Genomic DNA, 25,197 nt, shown 5'->3' on the forward strand with positions numbered 1-25,197 from the left:
TATGTAATGAAATACACTCAGAAGGCTGATGATATAAACATGACCTACATTCAACGGCTGGTATTCCACATAAAGCGTCATATTGTGTTACAAATAAGAAAAGTGATACCCCATAGTTAAAAGCTTCACAGGCAAATATATTAAATTTAAACTACGGCACTCATCCTGTGTCAAGATCCATCACCCTGCCTAGGGTAGTTAACGCTGTAGCCGACATTTGGAGTGAGCAGTGCGGCTCACTCACATGCACAGTTCAGGTCAACTGCCCACTATTAACTGATGTAGAGGAACAGATGAAAGTGCTTACTTCGAAATCGCATTCAAGAGCTCACTTCAGGGTCCTCAGCTTCCTGCAACTACCATACAGCACCATACAGTCATAGTTATCACAATACTGCATAACCAAATCGCTGCCAGATACAAACACAACAGTGACACATATTATATTTTTATGGCAATAATAACAGATTTAGTATTCTGTGTTTCATATGGGGCAAGGTACATACATCCAATAAAATGCATTTTGCTGGGCGATAATAATGCCTCACCAGGTTCATGGGATGATAAGTCCATAAGAAATAAGGCATGTACTTTGTCATGTACTTTTCTGAATATTATGTGTTTACTCTCGCTCTTACTGGGCGAGTTGGCCATGCGGTTAGGGGTGCACGACTGTGAGCTTGCATCCAGGAGATAGTGGGTTTGAATCCCACTGTCAGCAGCCCTGAAGATGGTTTTCCGTGGGTTCCCATTTTTACCCCAGGCAAATGCTGAGGCTGCACCTTAATTAAGGTCACGGCCACTTCCTTCCAACTCTTTGGCCTTTCCTATCCCACCATCGCCATAAGAACTATCTTTGTTGGTGCGACGTAAAAGCACTAGCAAAAAAATAGACTCTCGCTTTGCTCAGTTCAATCTGGTGTAGTCTCCTTATTGATTGATTTATTAAAACTTAATTACATATCTTTCATCAAACTGCACCATGCCATGCTTCTGTGTCACGCAATGTTGTATTTCGAAGTGATAGCGAGTCACATAATTATGAGTCGTAAGAGGTTTCAAAGCATTGACATAATTATAGGAATCCTCATCAGATGACGTCAACAAGCATATCAGTGAAAATATGGTTATTAATACTATCAATCTCTGTGGGGAAATGTTATGAGTGTTGCATACATCCTCTAGAATGCAGCAGAAATATAAGTCTATAGTATATACCTACTCAAGTGGAAAGAGATCAGACTATTTCAAACTATTGAGAAAGAAAGAAGGAAAACAGATTTGGGCTGATTTATACATTCAAAGAAGGCAGAGTTCTTCACGTTCGATACATACCATTTCCATCTCTTTAACATTAAAAATTTACAAGCTCAAACAAAATGAAGAAAGGCCTACAGAGTCTATAACACATGTAAGGTCAGCAGCATGTAAAGATAAGGAGGTATATACAATGTATGGAATTTGGCATCAAGGGGTTAACAAATATATGCTGGCAGGCTCTCATGTTCCCTTGCATTCAAAAACCGACATATGATTATGACCAACTATTACACCAACTAGTACAATGTAGAATGAGTTAGATATTGAGATATATACAGATACACATGTCGTTTAATGCATTCTTGTCTGATTAAGTATTTGATGAGCCAATAGCAAAGTTTTTCTATTCTTTTCAGATATTTTCCAGTTGGGAGTCTCATAAGGTTCTAATAATGGAGCCAAACAGATGCTCAGTCTTTTTAATTTTAAGAAAGAATTGTTTTTTTAAACAGCAAAAAAATTGCCAGGCTGAGTGTCTGAGAAGGTTCAGGCGCTGGCCATCTGACCCCAACTTAGCAGGTTTGATCCTGGCTCAGTCCAGTGGTATTTGAAGATGCTCGAATACATCAGCCTCATGTTGGCAGATTTACTGGCACATAAAGTAACTCCTGCTGGACTAAATTCTGGCACCTCATTGTATCAAAATACCTTAAGACTAGTTATTGAGGCATAAAGCAAATTACATTATTATTAAAAGCTAAGAAATAAATATATTTTTTCTTAAATATTCTTGTTATGTATTTATTTATTTATTTTATTATTAAAGGACTATATATATATATTATTTTGAGTTCAAATATTGTCCTTGCTATATTTTAAGCTGATTTGAAGTCAGTTTTGGAGGACTTTGTTGACATTTTAAAGATTTATTTGATCATATTAAAATTCATTATTTGCATTTTTGGAAATAAAATATCCAGTTGATGCGCAAACTCTTTTTTGAAAGCCAGTCAACTGAATTTCTTTTCTTTACAGCACTGGTAAATTTAAGGTAAATAGGCTATAGAGCATAGTGGATAATTTTTATTACTCCTTATAACCCGAGCGTCCAGCCTTGTAAACATAAATCATTGTCCTCATGTGGTTAGTACTTTTATTATGAATTTATGCATGATGGTGCCAAGTAAGTGTAATAAATATTTGTTTTCCTACAGGATGCTAACATAGAAACATGGGATGAAATATCCAACACCTCAGTAGACACATCACAAAAGTAAGTGAACTGTATAATTTATAGCATATAGATAGGGGTTAGAAGATGGTAATATTGATAAACATGTTATAAAACTTAAAACATTCAGTCTATACAACGTTTATTTTTGGTATTTATAAGAAGTTTAGCAGTATTTATTTATTTATTTATCTCCATCTGATTCGATGCATGATCTGACTCTCACCGATAAACATTTTTCTGAAGGCTTTCCTTTGAATCTTTGCTTTGTATTTACATCATGTATGCAGATCACCATAGCTCTGCTGTGTCAACCTTTTTCTGTAATCTACATCTAATTTTTCTGTCTCCTCTTTTCATATGCTGTTTCTTCTGATATTTCCTTGTGTACTCCTCAAGAGCTTATTGTTGCTTCAGTCCTAATCAGTGAAGCTCCAGATATGACTTCTGTATTAGAAAACCAATCAGTTTAGGATGTTACCAACATAACATTAATTAGTACCTACCGATGCTTTTGAAACAGTCATGTCACTGAATCTGTACATACATAAAGAAATGAATCTGTTAGTGAATTTGAACAGTAATAGTAAATTAGACAGAAAGATAGAAAGAATGGAACATATAATACAATAGCCAGGCTGAGTAACTAAGATGTTGAAGTGCTTGCCATCTGAACTCAAGTTGGCTAGTGATATTTGAAGGAGCTCGTATTCCACTGTAAAAGTGGTTAGTGCATTGTAAAACTAGTAATGTAATTGCCATTATCAAACAGGATAAAGAACACAACAACTAAGTATAAGGAAAGAAAGGGGAGACGAGGACAAAAATGAAAACGTAAATGTCATTGCAGTGATTGTACTCTCATCAATTTATGTTCTACATCCATTTCTTCTTATTCCCTGAATCGCTGCTTTCTTATTATTATTTCTAACTTCACCATGAGGGCAGCCTGCTTAAACTTTTGAACCAGGACAAGTTTTTTGCCTCATTGTGCCAAAACTATGAAGGATGGTATATTAATTGTAAAAGGGGAGAAGATAAATTAGCTGAAAAAACATATGCAGTTCCTCACTAACTTTACGCTTGTCAACTTGGTGCTTGAGATCCGTGTTGGTTCAAGATCGCTCAAAGGTCATTCAAATCCACCTGAAAATTGAAATTTTCAAGATATCTCATCAATCAACGTAGGCCTTAGCCCTACATTAATATTGGATCAACATTGAAATACAGAGCTAATTGTTATAGCACATCATCAAATTAAGCTGTTTTCGAGCAACTGAACAAAGAGTGTGGCATTATATTTTTTATTCGTATGGAAGAAAGTCTGTACATTATAGTTGGTTCTTAGATCACATATTAAGAGGAACTGTTTCATGCTAGAAAATGGACAATGATAAGTTATTCTACCCACGTGAAGAGAACACTGTTCTAGAAATCAGATAATAGTTTAGTATTTTACAAAGTGCTTAAGGACATAAACTTTTAAAGGAATGTTTTTTACTCTTGAAGGCCAATCGTACATACTGTATAGCTGTATGAGCTTTGCCCTACAAGAATGATTTTATCAAATTTGGGTGTTACAATTAGTTCTATAATAGTTATATCAAATCGATAATGGAAAGAACTTTAAATTTAAAAATGTATATAAATGTCTCAAGGCATGTCTATTATCCCACAAAGATAAATCTAGTCTCTGTATTTTAATCACATAGAATTTAAGTCACATACATAATGGTAAAAATTTATAACCTAGTTTAGAATGCTCTGTTCATGTTCTTACACTGGAGTAAATATTTCATGTAGCTATTTAAAAAGCCTTGCAAAATTTCCTAGGCTGATGATGGCACAGGAAGGTGCTGAAACTGGTCCCTAAATGACAGATAATAAAAATGTGATATTTTAATATTTCACTATTGTATTGTATTGAACAGGTGGAAACTTTTATCCTGTGCTGAAACCGCAAATTTCGATTCAATAGGACCAAAATGAAATTGTTGACATTAAATAAGTGTGAATCATTACGGCGGCTATCTATATAACAAACATGACCGGATCAACACATAGGGAATTCTAATAATGGCTTTAGACAAAAACATAGAAAGGGATTTAGTGATAGAGGGCCACTGTAAAATGATTGAATATATGTATGTAAAGATTACACATATTCCAGCTTCTTATGGTCAGCTGTTGATGAGGTGTCCATAAGTAGTTCTCGTAATGTCCACCTGCAGCAGCACATAGCTATATGCATGGAGCCTATCATGCAATGAATGGTAAGTAACATCTAATATAACTGCAAAGGTTTTAGCTACTGGTACTATACCACACAGATTTCATAGCACTAACCTCTTTTGTGTTGCAAGGTGGAATTTGAAACACTTGCTTATGTTGCCAGTTCTGTGATTTTGGACTCCTATGAAACTCGCTTCATAATACTGCCAAACCACCATCTGTCAAGAAGTTTATTGGCTTTCGTAATATTTGCTAGAATTGACTTACAGATAAGACATTTAATTCGAGATTCTATAATCAAATTCAAAAGTATGAATGCCAGACTAAGCTATATATTGCAGTAAAAATTTGCATCTGCATGTTTATTGTCAATTTATAAGCTATAAAATAACATCATGAATGATAGGCTGAATGCTATTAATAATCTTGTCCATAATGGCCAGTATTGGGTCCGTATTGACTTAATCACAGTAAATAGAGAGAAGGATGGTCTGCCTAGTCAATGCTATGCATTAAAAATTTTGATATTTATATTTCACATTTACATTTTACCTAGTACATGTTTCGAGAATGCACACATTCTCTTCTTCAGCTAATTAGGTTAAAATTCATTAGGTTTTTATTGCAGTACATGAATTTCAACCTAATTAGCTGAAGAAGAGAATGTGCATATTCTCAAAACATGTACTAAATATAATGTAAATGTGAAATATAAATATAAAAATATTTAACACATAGTATTGACTAGGCAGACCATCCATTTCTCTATTTACATTGGTCAAAGGGTTGTAGTCAGAATGATCATACTGGAATTTTTGCGAACTTTTATAGATAGTGCTGGTAGGCTTACAAGTATATGCCAGTTATTTGGTCCTGATAGCAGACTGTAGCTTTGGAAGTTTGAAAAGTGGTGGAGTAAACATAAGATGAAATTGGATATATTAGCATCTTGATTATCTGAATAACAAGCAGGTAGCTGCATAACCTGGGTCGACTAGCTATCAGAATGCATTCAGAAGATAGTGGGCTGAAACCCCACAGTCGGCAGCCCTAAAGATGGTTTTCCATGGTATCCCATTTTCACACCAGGCTGTACCTTAATAGATGATGATGCTTGTAGTTTAAAGGGCCTAGGAACTAGGTCATCAGCCCCTGTACCTTAATTAATGCCACAGTCGTATCCTTCCTTCCTCCTCCTAGTCCTTTCCCAACCCATTGTTGCCAGGTGGTCTATCTGTTCAGTGAGACATAAAGCAGATTTAAAAGAAAAAAGATTGACTAAATGTGGACAAGGACCGCTTAAGATAAGCAAAAACTCAGACAAAATTAGTGTTATTAAAAACTAAGTTGTGGTTATTGATTAGTTAAAATCATTACTCAGTGGACTAGATAGTATGAAGAACTCTGATTAATATGAAATCTCAATTTTTCTTTTCTCTTCTCACTTTAGTTAGATGTCAGCATTGTTATTAGCCTACAGTCCGGACAAAACAAACAATAGAATTATCCTATTGTGCAGTATGTTTGGTATAGATAGAAGACAAAGGTTGGAGTCTTGGCCGAAATATATCAGTTGAATCGAGCTGGTTGAAACACGACTGTTATTTTTATTTTTTTGAGATTCCAATAACTTGGAACTTTGGTTAATTATGACTCACATAAACAAAACTACACTTGTATCTCCAAGATTAAAGCCATGTCAGCTGGAAAAGAAGTTAAGAAAATTGACTGTGAGATCAGGAATTAAAAATTGGAACAGTATTTGGGTTGTGTATTTTCCAGATGGTAGTTTTGGAACTGGATGGCTTAGCAAAGCTCATGAAACATGCATGCACTTGCAATCAACATTATTCTGTATGAAAAAAGTTGGCTTTCAGAAAAAATAATTGTTACTTTGCTAAATTTTGAACCCATTTTGCTGTGTGGGAATGAAAGTGGAGGGAGCCCCACAAGATTTGAATCAAAACTTGGAAGTAGTAGACATTAAAGTAAGAGGTTGGAGTGAGTTTGAATAATGGCAGTAGATTACACACACAAAAAAAAAAAAGAGTTAAGAATGTATTCATCGTGTGAAGCTGTATGCATAAGTTGCCTTTAGTGGTTGGGTCATGTCAGGTAAATTAAGAGATTGAAGGAAGTAGTTGGTGACTGTTATTAGACTCTGTCTCTAATGATTTAAAGTTGAAAATTGCCATAAGACCCTGTGCCAGTGCGACGTAAAAAAAAAAATTGAAAAGAATGGAACTGAACGCAGCCATAAGACTGGTTGCAAGTAGAGCATTCATATTAATAACATTAGTAATTACCCCAGCAACGTACAAATACTGCAGGAATGTTTTAAAAATGAAGTTACAGTGCGTTGAGTTAAAATTAGAAACATTTTTGTAGTTTTATTGATTTTCCTTCAGGAATATGTTACTGATTGCCTTGTTTTTGCTGAAAAATTGTAACATTTTTGTTTAAATTTTTCAGTTTGAAGATTTCTGCCGTGCATTCGTGTGAAGTTTGCTCTAAGACATTTAAGCAAAGAAGTAACCTGAAACGCCACATGCTCATCCACACAGGTGAAAAGCCATTTTGTTGTACAGAATGTGGCAGTTCCTTTTCGCAAATGAGTCATCTTAAAATCCACCTCGTCACGCATTCACCAGAGAGGTCCTTAGTTTGTACGATTTGTCGTCGTACTTTTAAAAGGTTGTCCGAGTTAAAAAGGCATCAAAATATACATAGTGAAAATAGACCCTTCTCCTGCTTGACTTGTGGACATAGTTTTAGAGATGCCTCTCGTCTGAAGGAACATGAGGTAACACATACTGAAAATAGGCCTTATTGTTGCTTGATCTGTGGAAATAACTTTAGAAACCCGTCAAATTTGAGGAGGCACAAGAAATCACATAGCGATGTTATGCCATTCTGTTGTTCAGTCTGCGGAAAATCATTTAGGAATAAGACTGTGTTAAAAGCTCATCTTGATACTCATGCTGCTCAGAAACCGCACCGGTGTACTATTTGTAGCAAATCATTCTCAAGGTTGTCAACCTTGAAGAGGCACAAATTTATTCATAATGAAAGCCTTCCTCTTTCATAGTTGAATAAAGTTTATGAAATTTCGAATCTGTTTAATTATTTGCAATGCATCAGTAGATAAAATCAATTGCCCTCAAATAATCTGATTCAGTGTGAGAGATCATCGCAGCTGTTAGTCTCCTGCTCTTTGGCTTTCACATTCACTCATACATATTTGGTGCTTCAGTTAGCTATTCCTATCTGCTGATGCAGTTCTCTGAAGCTTCAGGGTGATGTGTTGATAATATTTTCATTTTCAGAAATGTGGGTGATTAGATGTTTCAGACTCTAGATGTACTGGTTCTTCACAGGTTGTATCTCAACTCAAAGTGGAATGAGAATTGTCAGGTATGTGTGTTAGTGTGTAAGTTTAACCAGTCTTGATTGTAAGGTTATCCTGAAGTTTGAGGGTAATGATAGTAGCCTATCTCATTCAAAATCTTCAGCAATTTTTCATGTTACAATTTCAGCCAATATGACTGCCAAGGTAGGATAATTATTTAGGGCTGTTTAAATTAACTGTCCAATTTTGTTAGCACAGCCATCAGTTAGAAACCACACATTACATACTTGAATAACTAGTTTTGGCAAGACGAGTTTCAGTATGGGCTGCTGGTGCAACAGGCAATAGTGATTATTCGACAGATTTGTAGTTTATTCTGTACAGTGCAGATTCTTGGTACTATTATCTAACCTGCATTTACATTATATCTACTCTTTTTGCATTAATTATTTAAAGATATTACAATTCACAAGGATCTGGTCCAATAGAGTATGAAAGCAAGTGAGAGGTAAGGTAAGAAGCAAATGTCTGAACCAAAAGTGTTAGACCAGTATCATGAAAAGAGAGGCTAGAATAGACATAATTCATAATGAGGATAAATGAACAAATAAAACAAAAAAAAACCTGATATTCCAGGGCATCTGAAGAGGCCAGCCAAGGTCAGATTAGTAATTTGCAGTCACTCAAAAAGAAAAGTAATATATTCAAGTTATTTTAATGTTCATCACAAGTACTCTTTTTTTCAGAAACAATTCAACCTATAAACATAATATTAGTTGTGGATACCAACAGTGTTTGTATCTACATGTGAGGCAAATTATATTTTTATAATAGTTAAAATTAAGTTTTATAACGTATTGTATTCAAGGAATATACTGTAGTGTGTGCTCATTCTTTTTTGAGCAAATGCACATATTGGAATTTGCTTTGAAGAGAGAATATGAACAGCCCTCTTAGTGCCAGGCCCTGATTTTCAGAATGGGTTTACAGTGACAGATGGATTCACAGCATTTTGCATGTTCCCAATTTGGAGACCATATAATTTAAAATTACTTGCCATTTCATGTGGAATTTCCTGCAAATTTAAAGAAATTATGATATACTGATATATACCTACACTGTGTATATTATATATATATTGTCTGACAAAAAAAAATTAAGCAGCCAGTAGGAGTGGTTGAATGTGAATGAAACTACATGTGCTGAAAGACCATGTGCCTTTATTGAACTGATTACAATATGGGATGAAAGAGGCAAAGCCATTGGCAATTACAGGTGGAAAGTTGTCACCAGATCAGATACCCTTATGCAGTTTAAATTGTGTCAGATAGCCTTTGGATCCTCTCCTCAGGCAAGTTCATCCACAGTTGTTGAAGCTGTCCCTCTAGATCCTGCAGATTGGTACTTGGACGGAGTCCCCTTCCAATGTCATCCCAAATGTGTTCAATGATGGAGAAGTCCAGGGATTTTGCTGGCCATGGGAGAACCTCAATGTGCTCTCACGCATGTGCTATGTGTGAATGTGCTTATCTGGTTGGAATAGTGTTCCAGGGCACTGTGCCTTAAGGCATAGGATGTGTGGACGCAGAATCTCTGTGATGTGTCACTGTGCTGTCAAAGTCTGCCGAAGCATTATTAGATGTGACCTGAATGTATGTCCTATGGCTCTCCATACTATGATGCCAGTGATCTTTGTGTCTTTCCACAATATGGGCAGGATCTGCCCCTGATGCCGCATAACCCACATACGATGGTCACCGAAGGTTATAGAGAAGCATGGGACTCATCACTGTACATGATGCTATGCCAATTGTCCTCTGTCCATGCTTCCTGGGCAAAGCACCACTCCAACCCCAGGCATTGTTGTTCTGAGACACTGTGGGGGAGCTCACAGGATGTTGTTGAGTGTTGAGTCTTCAGTACAAGTTTACAGATGGCAGGTGTCAATGTTATGGGATCCTGCAATGCTTGGCACACCATACTGCACCATACGATCGTCCTCCCTCGGGGTGGTGTTTCTTGGTTGACCCGACTGGCACGGCATGATTGGGTGCTCTCATGTACCTGTTGCATCCAACATCAGACCACTGTGACATATGAATGGCCCACATGCCTGGCAGTAGCACGATATGACGAACATGCCTCATGCGGTCCAATAATGTCGCCTCTGCCAAATGCTGTCTATTGATGTATATGCTGTCTAACGCATCTGTGAGTGTTTCGTACTGTATGTAGACCTCTCTGCAAAGCTTGCTTAACTGTCTGACTCACAGCAGTTAACTGGTAACAGCTTATCAACAATATGATGGTGACATCACGAATGCACTCTGATAGATGTTCTACACATTACAGACCCTTGTAAATCTAACCATTTACACACACATCAATGGTATGTATGTATGTATACCAAAATGGGATAATATTCGACCACTCCTTCTGGGTGCTTAAAATTTTTTTGTCAGGCAGTGTGTTATCAATAGTATTGGCATAAGTATTAATTAATCCTTACTGAAAGCTATAAATGTGTACTAAGCAAGTGCTTGCATAGTTTCGGTCATATCGCTATCAGCTTGCATTCAGAGATATGTAGGTCTGAACCCCAGTATCATCAGCCCTAAAGATGGTTTTCTAGTTTCCCACTTTCACACCAAGCTGTGCATTAACCCTCTTGCATTCAGCCAATATCCTGGGGTTTGCTTCATGCAGCTCAAACTATTTTTGTGATTTTGCAACCAAATTACAAACAACACATAAACAGTTTAACACATATTAAAATAAAATAAATCACACTAATATAAGAAACTACGAGCATTTCAGAAATGAATATACCTTGGATGTAATATTATTAAAGGTGAAAAAATTATTAAACTTTGAAAGTAATTTCTGAAAAATAAATAATGATTTTCAGTGATGGAAAGATCAGACATTATTGCATCTCTCCTTTTTACTGTTAAACCTGAAAGAACTTTTAAATCTGAATAATTTGATATCAATCTGATGTGTGTGCTGCAGTTCACTCATGGCACAAAGTTATTCACTGTACGATGGCAGGTTCTTCACAGTCCAATGCACGGTGAGAATCTGTGACTGTGCAAAAAACTTAAGGGGTAAAATCGTTACTTCCCACATAATGGAAAAACTTTCAACAAAAAAGTCACTTCTACTGTCTAAATCATCAGATAATTCAAGGATTTTGGAATCATTCAGCCTTGAGCATGGCCCAGCCATTATGGAAAGAGGATGACGCAAACACGTGCAACAACAGAGTAATGAGAGGATATATAAGTATAGTTCGGGAAGTACAGTGAAAACATGATATACAAAAGAAACTCTAAACTAAACTGATGGCAAGATCATAACATAAAGAAATGTACTGGATTAAACCCTGCTTATGTTTTGTCTGATGGGGAATTATTTCTTTAACTCTCATTCCAGCATCATTTATATAGTGTGTGACACTCATTTGTCAATGTATTTCATAATGTCAGATTCTAGTGTGTGTTAAACAACAAATCCATGGACATCTTGGAACACAAGGAGCTACCAAGGTACTGCACATTTTAAAGAATTAATTCTGGGAATATCAATTGGTAATTTCGAAAATTACTTAGAATAGTTAAGAATGTGAGTGACGAACTAGTAAAAAGGACAGCGAGATTGAATAAAGCAAGATGGAGATATGGTAGCGATATTTCTGTAGGCCTAATTGCCAAGGTGTGGTTTGGGGCTGAGAAAGCCAGCAGGTTTAGTGACTGTTCCTCCCAAAATCTGATCTGCAACATTTATTATATTACTTATATTTCCTGATAATAGAGTGTAATGGATACACAGGAATATGATACTGTAATGTAACCATTTGTCCCATTCCTTATTCCAAAAAAGTTATTTGTATGATAAGTAGCATGAGGTATGCAAAAATTCCATGACCATATCATCTGCGTGCTGACTTAAGGAAAATTTAAGAATTTCATGGAAAGTCAGTACCCTGACTAAGAGAATTGTTGTTTCAAATGCCATTAACAATTCCAACCTGATCTAGGAAGCCAAGAATAATGGACAAGAGGATTTGTTATGCTGACCATATGACACCTCATAATCTGCAGGCCTTTGGGCTGAGCAGCAGTCACTTTTTAGGTCATGGGCATTTGAGGCTGTTGCGCCATGGGGTTTGGTTTGGAACTATTTGAACCATGCCCCATCAGAGTGGCTTTCCAGCATCACAATACCTATTTTAAGAATTAAGCAAACCCTGCAGACTGTTCTAATTGTTGACCAATCAAGCTTCTGTCCCTAAACTTGGAAATATTGAGCAAATATTTTACCATTACCTCCTCACTATAGTCATCTTATCCACAAACCAATATATATTGGAGGATTCATGACTATAAATGCCATATCTACAACTCACCAATTAATGGAGAAGCTTTGGGAGAAGGAAAATGTTCTACAACTTGGTTTCCTAGACTTGGGTAAGGCCTTCTTTCATGTACCACATCAAATGATTTTGTATGCTATCTCTTAGAATAAAGTTCCTGAAATGCTCATTAATCAGATCAAAATGCACAGTGTAAATACCACGATTTGAGTTCGTTGCTCAGTAGGTCTATTGTATAGTTACATCTGGGATGAGCACACTTTGATTGTTTTCACCTTGGTCATGGTTACCTTGACCCATGATCTGTAGAAGGGTGTTCCACAGACCCTTCTCTGTGCTGGGAACATTATGATTTCTACTGCCTTCACCTGAATCTGCAGAAATCTGAATAGTTATAAACCTTTCCAACCCCAGGTTCTATATAAGTTAATGGAGTTAGTTCCTTTACTCAATGATATCTTGGAATCCCTCTTGGCATGATGGTTGTATTGGTAAATAAATTAGGACAAGGATCAATGTTGCATGATGTGCCGGAGGAAGGTAAAGGAGTTCTATGTGACAAACAGATTGTTATCAGTGTAATGTGCATTGTCCAGTTGCACAACCAGTTGCTCTTTACATTAATAAGGGCTGGGCTACTAACAGAAGTGCAGAACACTCCCTACATACCATGGAAATTCAAATGCTAAGATGGACCTTGACCATTTCTTTTCTCGAGCATAATATGAATGACACCATCAGATGGCAGATTGGTGTAGTAACACTAAGTGAGAAATTATGTAAATACTGGCTCTGCTAGAATGAACAGTGCCCGTCTAAGTGGATCAAATGGTTTAGGAGCTGGCCTTCTGACCCCAAACAGGCAAGTTCAATTTTAATAATAATAATATTTGCTTTACGTCCCACTAACTACTATTTTAAGGTTTTCGGAGACGCCGAGGTGCCGGAATTTAGTCCTGCAGGAGTTCTTTTATGTGCCACTTAATCTACCGACACAAGGCTGACATATTTGTGCACCTTCAAATACCACCGGACTGAGCCAGGATCGAACCTGCCAAGTTGGGGTCAGAAGGCCAGCGCCTCAACCGTCTGAGCCACTCAGCCCTGCAAGTTTGATTCTGGCTCAGTCCCATAATATTTAAAGGTGCTCAGAAATGCCAGCCTCATGTCAGTAGATTTACTGTCACATAAAAGAACTCATGCAGGACAAAATTCTGGCACCTTGACATCTCAGAAAACTGTCAAAAATTAGTTAATTGGATGTGAAAACAATAACATTATTATTACGGTAGAAAGCAGTGCCCAATAGCATAGCAACACCACCTACCATCCCAATATGCAATGAAGAAGCCCTCATTGGTATCCAAAACTGTAATGGCAAGACACCATCAATGTAGGTATGAGAAAAGTAGAGCTGCTCCCCCAAGATGCAACAAGCAGAACCAAGTATTTGTCAGAGATCCATAAAGTGGACCTCACACCCATGGGACATCATTAAGGAGAAGAAGAAGAGTATTCTATTGCACAAAAAATGTGCTGGGAAAACTTTAGGAAATTTTATTTTCTAACAATGTGTGCTTGAGATTTCATCTGAAAAGGACAAAGTAAATCATACCGGTATTGTCATTGATTATACATTTTAGTAACAATTATTTAAAATGATATTTGCCATCAGTGTGTGTTTTGCAGTGGACTTGCCATTAGTCAACACAAATACCTCATGTACCAAAAGGTGGTATAAATAGTACTGCCACAGAATGATGTGGTGTTATGCAGAATGTTTTCAAGATATTATTCATGTTCTTCCTGAGCACATTCACTATAGACCTAAAGGTCAACAGTGAAAACTTATTGAATATAAACCGCTTCCACTATTTAGGATCACAGTAGCAGAGCAGTGTTGGTGTTGTTCAGGAAGAACATAGTCGAGTGATTGTAACGTGGTTTGTGGGCAAAGGAGTCACAGTAATACTGTAATACTGTGTGATATGTGAATGCCGGTCTATCTCAAATTAAATGTGTATCACTCCGTCATTCATGCAGTGGCAGTATATAGGGCTCAGAGTCTGACATTCACAAAAAGTACCAAGTAGCCCTCTACACCTCTATGAAATATATATGTCACACTGGTTTCTTGGAGTCTCCGTCTTTTATCACATCACCAACGACATGATCCAGCAGAGGATGAGCACTTTTCCTGTTCAAGAGAAAATGCCTGAAATGATACTATTATATCCTGCAAGCAGCAATCTGTCGTGTCACTTCTGATTTATATATCTCGCCCTGCTAGGACAGGTGGTTCTACAGAATATCAAGACAACAGTGTCAGGACAGCTAATCACTTAGATGAGAATCACACTTTCTGAAGTGAGGAATGTGTGTGATCAGGTAAAATGGCACTTGTTTAGGTAAAACGTCACTTGTTTATCCATAAGGTGAACCATGCACTTCGAGAAAAATGCAAAGAAGAAAATGAAGTTTGTGTTCCTCGGTGAGAAGTTCTGCTCTGTGACACCAACATTTTCATTCAATTATTGCAGATAAATGAAGTAATCCACTTAATCAATGTAATATTAGTGCTTCATTTTATTTTAATCATGGTACTAGTTTTAGCCTATTGATAATAGGCCATCATCAGCTATAAGGTCAGTGTCCTGGAGCATGAGACTTTGGGTTGGGGATACAACCAGGAAAGAGGACCAGTAACTCGCCCAGGTGGTCTTACCTGCTATGCTGAACAGGGGCCTTGTGCGGGGAAGGGAAGATTGGAAGGGATAAACAAGGAAGGAAGCAGCCGTGGCCTTAAGTTAAGTACCATCCTGGCATTTGCCTGGAGAAGGTGTGGGAAACCACAGAAAACCACTTCAAGGATGGCTGAGGAGGGAATCGAATCCACCTTTACTCAGTTGGCCTCCTGAGGCTGAGTGCACCCCGTTCCAGCCCTCAGACCACTATTCAAATTTTGTGGTAGAACCAATAGTTAAACATGAGGCTCTGGGGATGGCAGCTTATCACACTAACCACTACACCACAGAGGTGGATTTGGTGTACTTCAATAAATATAAATCACGGTCTTGGAGATCTATAAATAACTTGTTGAATATCAGTCTATTTTATTCTAATTTTTACCAATCGCCTTTAATTTTATAAATGTGTTCAACAAATTATTTATAGATCTTCAAGACAGCAATTTATATTTATTGAAGTATACCAATGGGACATAAGAATTTTCAACTGTTCTGTTACATCCTCAAGACAATAACTTATTTTAGTGTATATTGAATATTAGATCAGAACTGCTCTAAAGTAGGCCTATTATGCTATCTATTTTTGTTATATGTGTGGCCAATTGGTTTTTTAAGTTTCTTAAGACCTTATGGCTGTTGATGACCTAATACCAATATGCAAAAACTAGTACCATGAATAAAATACTAATTTTTTATTGAACTACTAGCGGCTTCGTTTGCAAGGATTTCATAATTTGATAAAAGTAACTGTTCCTTGGTACTGTACTAAGATATTATCTGAAAATCCCTAAAGTATAAAAATGCACTGCCCGAGCTTGAAAGCTGCAGTTGCTTAAGTGCGGCCAGTATCCAGTATTTGGGAAATAGTGGGTTCGAACCCCATTGTCGGCAGCCCTGAAGATGATCTTCCATGGTTTCCTATTTTCTCACGAGGCAAATGCTGGGTCTGTACCTTAATTGAGGCCACGGATGCTTCCTTCCCACTCCTAGCCCCTTCCTGACCCATCGTCGCAATAAGACCTATCTGTGTCAGTGTAACGTAAAGCAAATTGAAAAAAAAATGCACTGAAAGATTGAGTTTCATTTCCTGCAGAGACTCTTTGTAAACCATGTTTGTGGTGTTGCCTTTTGGGGCTAAGATGACCATGTGACATAGAACTGTACATGTGAGAAGCAGTCTCGTCTCAAGTCAAAAAGAAGAAATATACATGTTTTTTATTTTTTATTTTTAAAGGACATTACTTCTGTAATATCTTCAGTTTTTGAGATATAAGTATTCCCATGAAAATAAATCAACCACTTTATCAGTCCTTCCTCCACCGTTACCTTAGTTTATTTTCCAAAAACTAAAAATATATATGTTTCTTTATTTTCAAAGGAGATTCCAAATATCAATTTTCACGTCTGTAACATGTTTAGTTTTTGAGATATAAGTATCCTAATGGGAATAATACTACTGATTTTTCAGTTCATTCATCTCCCATTAAGTGTTTCTTTCAACTCCATTTTCAACCCCCCTTTAAATTGTTCCCCCCAAGTAAGTGAGTTTTTTCTTATTTTTAAAGGGGATTCAAAATACAAATTTTCATGTCTGTAACCTTCAGTTTTTGAGATATCATGAAAAGAATTAAAATGTTTCACTTCCTTTCACCCTCCCTCTTTAGGTGAATTTTCTGAAAACAAAAAAATATGTGTTTCTTTTTCTTTGTAAAGGAGCTTCCAATTACCAATTATCACAACAGCAACATCTTCAGCTTTTGAGTTCTATGTATCATAAAAGGAGTTCAGTAAGTTTTCTTCCACCCCCCATATCTATCCCACAAATATAATAGTTCAAAATTGGTGTATTCTTGGTGGAAATTTTGTGTATCTTTCTAAGCATGCATTGTGGTACATTTTTGAAGTAACCTTTGTGCCACTTTGTGGCAAAATTATTGCACATTCGTTTCATTTACTCCAAAAAATATAGCACAAAACTGATATAATCTTGGTGGAAATTTGGTGTATCTTTGGTATATCATGTAAAGTGAGCACTGAGGTGCATTTATGAAATGATGTTCGTTCAACTTTGGCACGTATTCCTTCATATTTACTCCAAGAGATGTGTTTCAAAATTGCTTGTATTCTTATTGGCATTTAAATTAACTTAAAATTTGTATTTTTAATTCATTTTCTTGTGCCCAATCCCCCTATGGGCGTGGGACCCTAGGCATTTGCTCCCTCTGTCGCCCTCACCCCTCCTTGCGACCAGCCCTGACCATGGTATATAAATATACCTGGAGACTTACAGGAGGATAAATTGGCTAATGAAGCAGAAAATTGACAGGGATTAGAATGTCAATTAGCGATACCATACCTAGACCTATGGGAAATGAAATGGCATATGGATTTTAGTGCCAGGAGTGTCCGAGGAAAAGTTCGGCTCGCCAAATGTAGGTCTTTGGTTTGACACCCGTAGGCGACCTGCGCATCATGATGAGGATGAAATTGATGATGAAGACAACACATAAGATTGTTTTACTCACAGCAGGAACCAATGGAATGAAGAATGGAACAAAGAATCCAGAAATAGCAAGCATTTACTTCAAGTACTAAATAATTTTCTCTTAAGACACGTGTTTTGCAGAATGAAAATACACTCAAAGACACATCATCAAGATAATACAAATGAGACTGAATCTTCCACGTACTCCTGAAAAAGTGCAGCTTAACTTAAAATGAATGCAAGATTTATTGCTCCACCTTCTCAATACTTAAAATCATATAACGTTTAACAAAACATTACAATATGATAGTGTCAGGTACTAGTTTCGGTCAATTTTTGGACCATCATCAGCCCAGCCGAAATTGCAAGTAAAAGACATAAACTAAATTAATATGGATGAACAAGAGGATGGATGGTAGTGGAATGACATACAAGTAATAACCTTATACATAAGTTACAATAAATATGATCTGAATGTTAAAATTAACAAATGAATAAAATAATTGTGATGTCGTTTAAAAATTTTCTTGATGCCAAAGTCTAGGTTGACGGTTGGACTCGTGTTGCACATTTAAATTCAAGTGAAGTCTTAGTTTTCTGGAAAGTTCTGGGGGCAAGTTCCACGATGGCGCAGAGGGAATTGTCCAATATGACTAATATAGACCTGACAAATTGAGAAAGCTGGACTTGTTCTATGTAGCTTAAGCAAATGCTGTGTTTAAAGGAAGTCTCAATTCAGTCGGAACCCAAAGAACATGAAGAACAAAATTAGAATTAACTTGGAAAATCTGATAGAGAAAGTGTGTGTGAAATAACGAGTACTCACCTGACACTATCATATTGTAATGTTTTGTTAAAGGTTATATGATTATAAGTATTGAAAAGGTGGAGCAATAAATCTTGTATTCATTTTAAGTTAAGTCTTAACTCAATACGGAACCCAACCATGAAGTTTATTACTTTAAAAGTGTAGCTTCTTGGCTGAATGGTCAATGTAGAAACCTTTCAGGTCAGAGGGCGCCAGGTGTGACTCCCAGCCTCATCAGAGATCTTAATTTTAAATGGTTATTCCCGCTGGCCCTGGGATTGGGTTTTCATACTGTCCTCAACATTCTTGGATTTCACACACCACACAAAACACTTAGTACCCATACTAGGCAGATGTTGTCCACCTTTGTTGAAAGGTCTGCCTTACAAGGACTGTACCAGGTTAGAAATAACCACAGGAAATTACTATCCCTGAACATTGTTTTGAATTTTGAAAAACAGCAAATATAAGCAAGTATTGGAAAGAAATAAGCACGCTAAATCATCGTATGTTTGAATGTTCTAATCACAAAGTCAAAAGCTTATCAGGACTCTAATATTAACCCTTAACTGGTATCATACATCCGTGAGACGGCTGCCAAACTTTCTGGTGGCCATTCCCTCTCCTTGCTGGATCATACTTTTTTCTCCCTTTGTTACCTCTCAGTTCGAGTGTTGGCTCCATGCAGTGAAAGTGGCATGCTGTTTACTCTTTTTAACCTTCAGTAAAAGCCTGGCAAGTTCGCTGCGCCATCTGGCAGATGTATGATACCAGTTACCTGACTATTGCTCATGACCTGGGTCAATCAATATTTTGAGATTATGATGGTTTAGTATAGTTTAGTGTAATCAGTTCATAAAATATGGAGCCACGGCCAGGATCATTTCAACAATACGAACAGATTGATAATATGGAAACAAAGTGATTATCCTTGAGTTCTAAGAGCAAATCAACCAAATTTCAAAATAGGTATAGAAGAAATGATTGCTAAAAATGTTGGATGACAGAGATATTGTTCTGGATTACTAATAGTGAAACAGATTCAGAACAAGATGCAGTTGATAATGATTGAGGACAAGACATAGAAGGAGATGAAGATGATCAAATAAGGATCAATATTGGACATCGAATTGTGAATTTATGTTTTGAGCTTTCCAGTAATTTGTTTCTTTTAACAAATCTAGGTTTTTTTATAAATGACTGACATATCAGAGAATTAATCATTGAAAGTTGTTTTCTACATTTTTGGAAAAAAATGAAAGTTCACACTTTTAGAGCTTCATTTTAGTAATTTGTTATTTTCTTGTGGATTTGTAATATTTTCTCCTTAGTTTTGCCGTGACATGTTTGAAAACATATGTTTCAAAGACAATGGGTTGGGATATAGTACCATATCTGAAGTACTTATTTGATTATTGTTTGGTCGGAGGAGCTATACCAGATGAATGGAGAGTTACTATTGTAGCACCTGTGTATAAAGGAAAGGGTGATAGACATAAACCTGAAAATTACAGGCCAGTAAGTTTGACATGCATTGTATGTAAGCTTAGGGAAGGCATTCTTTCTGATTATATTAGACATGTTTGTGAAATTAATAACTGGTTCAATAGAAGGCAATTCGGTTTTAGGAAAGGTTATTCCACTGAAGCTCAACTTCTAAGATTCCAGCAAGATATAGCAGATACCTTGGATTCTGGAGGTCAAATAGACTGTATCGCAATTGACCTGTCTAAAGCATTTGATAGGGTAGATCATGGGAGACTATTGGCAAAAATGAGTGCAATTGGACTAGACAAAAGAGTGACTGAATGGGTTGCTATATTTCTAGAAAATAGATCTCAGAGAATTAGAGTAGGTGAAGCTTTATCTGACCCTGTAATAATTAAGAGTGGAATTCCTCAAGGCAGTATTATCGGACCTTTATGTTTTCTTATATACACTGACTGACAGAGCAAATGCAACACCAAGGAGGATTGGTTCGAAAGGGATGAAAGTTGGGGAAAAAAACAGAGTCGGCATGGAAGAATAAGTGATGTTTATTTCAAACCAATGTGCAGGTTACACAATGCGCACGGCATCGACTCAGTAGGATGTAGGACCACCGCGAGCGGCGATGCACGCAGAAACACGTTGAGGTACAGAGTCAATAAGAGTGCGGATGTTGTCCTGAGGGATGGTTCTCCATTCTCTGTCAACCATTTGCCACACTTGGTCGTCCGTACGAGGCTGGGGCAGAGTTTGCAAACGGCATCCAATGAGATCCCACACGTGTTCGATTGGTGAGAGATCCGGAGAGTACGCTGGCCACGGAAGCATCTGTACACCTCGTAGAGCCTGTTGGGAGATGCGAGCAGTGTGTGGGCGGGCATTATCCTGCTGAAACAGAGCATTGGGCAGCCCCTGAAGGTATGGGAGTGCCACCGGCCGCAGCACATGCTGCACGTAGCGGTGGGCATTTAACGTGCCTTGAATACGCACTAGAGGTGACGTGGAATAATACACAATAGCGCCCCAAACCATGATGCCGCGTTGTCTAGCGGTAGGGCGCTCCACAGTTACTGCCGGATTTGACCTTTCTCCACGCCGACGCCACACTCATCTGCGGTGACTATCACTGACAGAACAGAAGCGTGACTCAGCGGAGAACACGACGTTCCGCCATTCCCTCATCCAAGTCGCTCTAGCCTGGCACCATGCCAGGCGTGCACGTCTATGCTGTGGAGTCAATGGTAGTCATCTGAGCGGATGCCGGGAGTGCAGGCCTCCTTCAACCAATCGACGGGAAATTGTTCTGGTCGATATTGGAACAGCCAGGGTGTCTTGCACATGCTGAAGAATGGCGGTTGACGTGGCGTGCGGGGCTGCCACCGCTTGGCGGCGGATGCGCCGATCCTCGCGTGCTGACGTCACTCGGGCTGCGCCTGGACCCCTCGCACGTGCCACATGTCCCTGCGCCAACCATCTTCGCCACAGGCGCTGCACCGTGGACACATCCCTATGGGTATCGGCTGCGATTTGACAAAGCGACCAACCTGCCCTTCTTAGCCCGATCACCATACCCCTCGTAAAGTCGTCTGTCTGCTGGAAATGCCTCCGTCGACGGCAGCCTGGCATTCTTAGCTATACACGTGTCCTGTGGCACACGACAACACGTTCTACAATGACTGTCGGCTGAGAAATCACGGTACGAAGTGGGCCATTCGCCAACGCCGTGTCCCATTTATCGTTCGCTACGTGCGCAGCACAGCAGCGCATTTCACATCATGAGCATACCTCAGTGACGTCAGTCTACCCTGCAATTGGCATAAAGTTCTGACCACTCCTTCTTGGTGTTGCATTTGCTCTGTCAGTCAGTGTATATAAATGATATGAGTAAAGGAGTGGAATCGGAGGGAAAGCTTTTTGCGGATGATATTATTCTCTATAGAGTGATAAATAAGTTACTAGATTGTGAGCAACTGCAACGTGACCTCAAAAATGTTGTGAGATGGACAGCAGGCAATGGTATGTTGATAAACGGGGTTAAAAGTCAGGTTGTGAGTTTCACAAATAGGAAAAGTCCTCTCAGTTTTAATTACTGCGTTGATGGGGTGAAAGTTCCTTTTGGGGATCATTGTAAGTATCTAGGTGTTAATATAAGGAAAGATCTTCATTGGGGTAATCACATAAATGGGATTGTAAGTAAAGGGTACAGGTGTCAGCACATGGTTATGAGGGTGTTTAGGGGTTGTAGTAAGGATGTAAAGGAGTGCATATAAGTCTCTGGTAAGACCCCAATTAGAGTATGGTTCCAGTGTCTGGGACCCTCACCAGGATTACCTGATTCAAGAAGTGGAAAATATCCAAAGAAAAGCAGCTCGATTTGTTCTGGGTGATTTCCGACAAAAGAATAGCGTTACAAAAATGTTGCATTTGTTTGGGTTGGGAAGAATTGAGAGAAAGAAGAAGAGCTGCTCGACTAAGTGGTATGTTCCGAGCTGTCAGTGGAGAGATGGCGTGGAATGACATTAGTAGACGAATAAGTTTGAGTGGCGTTTATAAAAGTAGGAAAGATCACAATATGAAGATAAAGTTGGAATTCAAGAGGACAAACTGGGGCAAATATTCATTTATAGGAAGGGAAGTTAGAGATTGGAATAACTTACCAAGGGAGATGTTCAATTAATTTCCAGTTTCTTTGAAATCATTTAGGAAAAGGCTAGGAAAGCAACAGATAGGGAATCTGCCACCTTGGCGACTGCCCTAAATGCAGATCAGTATTGATTGATTAATTGATTGATTGATTAAGTTCAATAAACAACAACAAAGTATGAAATGATTGTATAATTTAATAGTACATTTATGGAATCTGAGACACACCATGATATCAGTTATGTTACAAAAATATATGTTACCAGTTGAGAGGGTTAATCCTTGAGGACTGGCGCGAAAACTGGCGTATGGGTGTATTTGACCCGGATTTTAAAAATCTGTTTTTAGCGATCATGCACTATGTATGAAATGGATTTGCACCTGGACTATTCTGTTTTGTTTAATGTATTTTTAAAAATATATTCAATATAACATGCGAAACAATTACAATCATTTCATGAATAGTAAAATAGTCCTTAATATCGGCAGGAAATACTTATCTTAAATTTCAGTCATTAGGATCACAGTTCAAATAAATATTCTCATTAATATATAGCAGAAGACTCAATAAACATTTTCAATCACTTACAGATTGTTACCAGTATTCCTCAGGAATTCATGGCTATCCAAAATGTGTCCTTTTATTCACGCTGGCTGGTAGCGATACTCGCACATTAAGAGACACATGGGAGTGGTGTGTTGACCACAAATCATTATTCCACAATTGTTGCACTCAGTATTCATCTTGCTGTCAGCAATTGAAGGGAAATATCCACATCTTATTCGGCCTATCACAGCTGGAGGTCCCATAATCTGAGTTTCAATGCCTACATATCCAGCTATCTTTGTCCTCAGTGAATGAAGAAGGTCCTCCATTACGGATGGGATTTTCCTGTCTTCGTGGACCATTTCCTGAGACAGTTGCTTGAGAAAAGCCCGTCTAACTACCTTATCAGGCCTCTTTTGTTTGGTAGACAATGAGACTATTTATGCCACCTACATTCAGCTTGGCATAAAATACTGTTAGGGGCCAGCGGTTACTCACACATCAAACATTGTACATTGCACAAAACTGTTCAAAACATCAATGCAGGACTTTTTGCAGTTGTAAAATTTGTTCATCTCCGGCTTATGTTGTCACCGGTTTCTCCATCAATGGCTGCATCATGCTGCATTATTGATATCAGCAATACAGTCTTTCCTTTCCTCCGAACATGTGATACCAGAGTCACTTGATTATTAAATGCAAGTTTACTTGAATACTGTGGCCTGTTTTTGTGTTGTAAAAACCTAGTAAGAATTTCTTTCCTATTCTTACGCATCGTTCCAATTAAAGTACGCCGATGAGTGATCAGCAAATCTTTTGTTAAGCTCACTTTCTGACACACAGTCATCTTCAATTTCACTTGCCTGTTCACCGATTCCTTCCTCCTCTTGATCTTCTTTATGTACTTCGTCAGTTAGTCGTTTCAAACGTTCTTGTTCCTTATTCCAATCCATCGACACAGCTATCAAGGTAAGCACTGATTTGAGTCTACAGTCCCGTGAGGACTGGCGCCTTGGGTAAATCTGACCCGCCAGAGAGTAACACACTACGGTATTAACTTGGGTGATGACAAAGTTATAACATGTGAACTTTCTCAGAATTTAGTTCAAGATCAGGAAGGAAGGTACCGATGGTGACAAGAAACGAGTGATCAAATCAGAATTATAGGCTAATATTTAAGTCTCGGGTCAAAAACACCCATGCGCCAGTCTTCGCGGGTTAATCCAAATTTCAACATGGAATTAATATTTATTGTCTAGTAAATAAAATGACATTTCCACTAGCAGAAGCAATTTTTTTTAATGCATGCAAAATAAGAGTCTATGACACCTGAAAGAATAATGTAAAACAAAAACTAAAGGTTTCCACCCATTCAATACTATCAATCAGTCACTACTGATCTGCATTTAGGGCAGTTGCCCAGGTGGCAGATTCCCTATCTGTTGTTTTCCTAGCCTTTTCTTAAATGATCGCAAAGAAATTGGAAAATTATTGAACATTTCCCATGGTAAGTTATTCCAATCCCTAACTCCCCTTCCTATAAACGAATATTTGCCCCAATTTGTCCTCTTGAATTCCATATATTCCTCATATTGTGATCTTTCCTACTTTTAAGGACACCACTACTATTTATTGCAACCTTATAAAAGTTACATATATTTGATGAAACTAGTTTCGGTCTGGCTAGAGACCATCTTCAGTCAAAATCAATGAAAGTTAAGGTAAGACATGAATTACAGATACAATTTATGAAGCAAGTGTATGTTGTTGAAATTCAGTTGAAATATTTGAAAGTAGAATCGACACTAATTCACCACAGCGTAAGAAACAACTCGAATATATTTGAGCCCAGGAAGTCGTCTGTACAGTATAATTGCGGTTATGTATTGAAATGTTAATCTTTTTACGGAAATATTAAACGAAATGTAGGTGTGATTGAGTCACGTCACTCTTTGAATACCTATCAATACATTTAAAATGTGAAGATCTCTTTTGAGCTATACGATATGTGATAATGAAAGTGGTGGTTTTC

General features: G+C 37.8%; 1 protein-coding gene across 1 annotated transcript in view; it reads left to right on the top strand.

Moving 5' to 3' along the window:
• Positions 1–7,837, top strand: part of LOC136882049 (zinc finger protein 665-like) — a 93,718-nt gene extending 85,881 nt beyond the window's left edge. The window contains exons 8-9 of the mRNA XM_068229329.1: positions 2,475–2,533; positions 7,196–7,837. Coding sequence (XP_068085430.1) covers positions 2,475–2,533; positions 7,196–7,811 — 675 coding nt within the window. The 3' untranslated portion in view covers positions 7,812–7,837. The remainder of the gene's footprint in view (positions 1–2,474; positions 2,534–7,195) is intronic.
• Positions 7,838–25,197: the final 17,360 nt, after the last annotated feature.

This window comes from Anabrus simplex, chromosome 10 (genome assembly GCF_040414725.1).
Source record: "Anabrus simplex isolate iqAnaSimp1 chromosome 10, ASM4041472v1, whole genome shotgun sequence".
Classification (NCBI taxonomy): domain Eukaryota; kingdom Metazoa; phylum Arthropoda; class Insecta; order Orthoptera; family Tettigoniidae; genus Anabrus; species Anabrus simplex.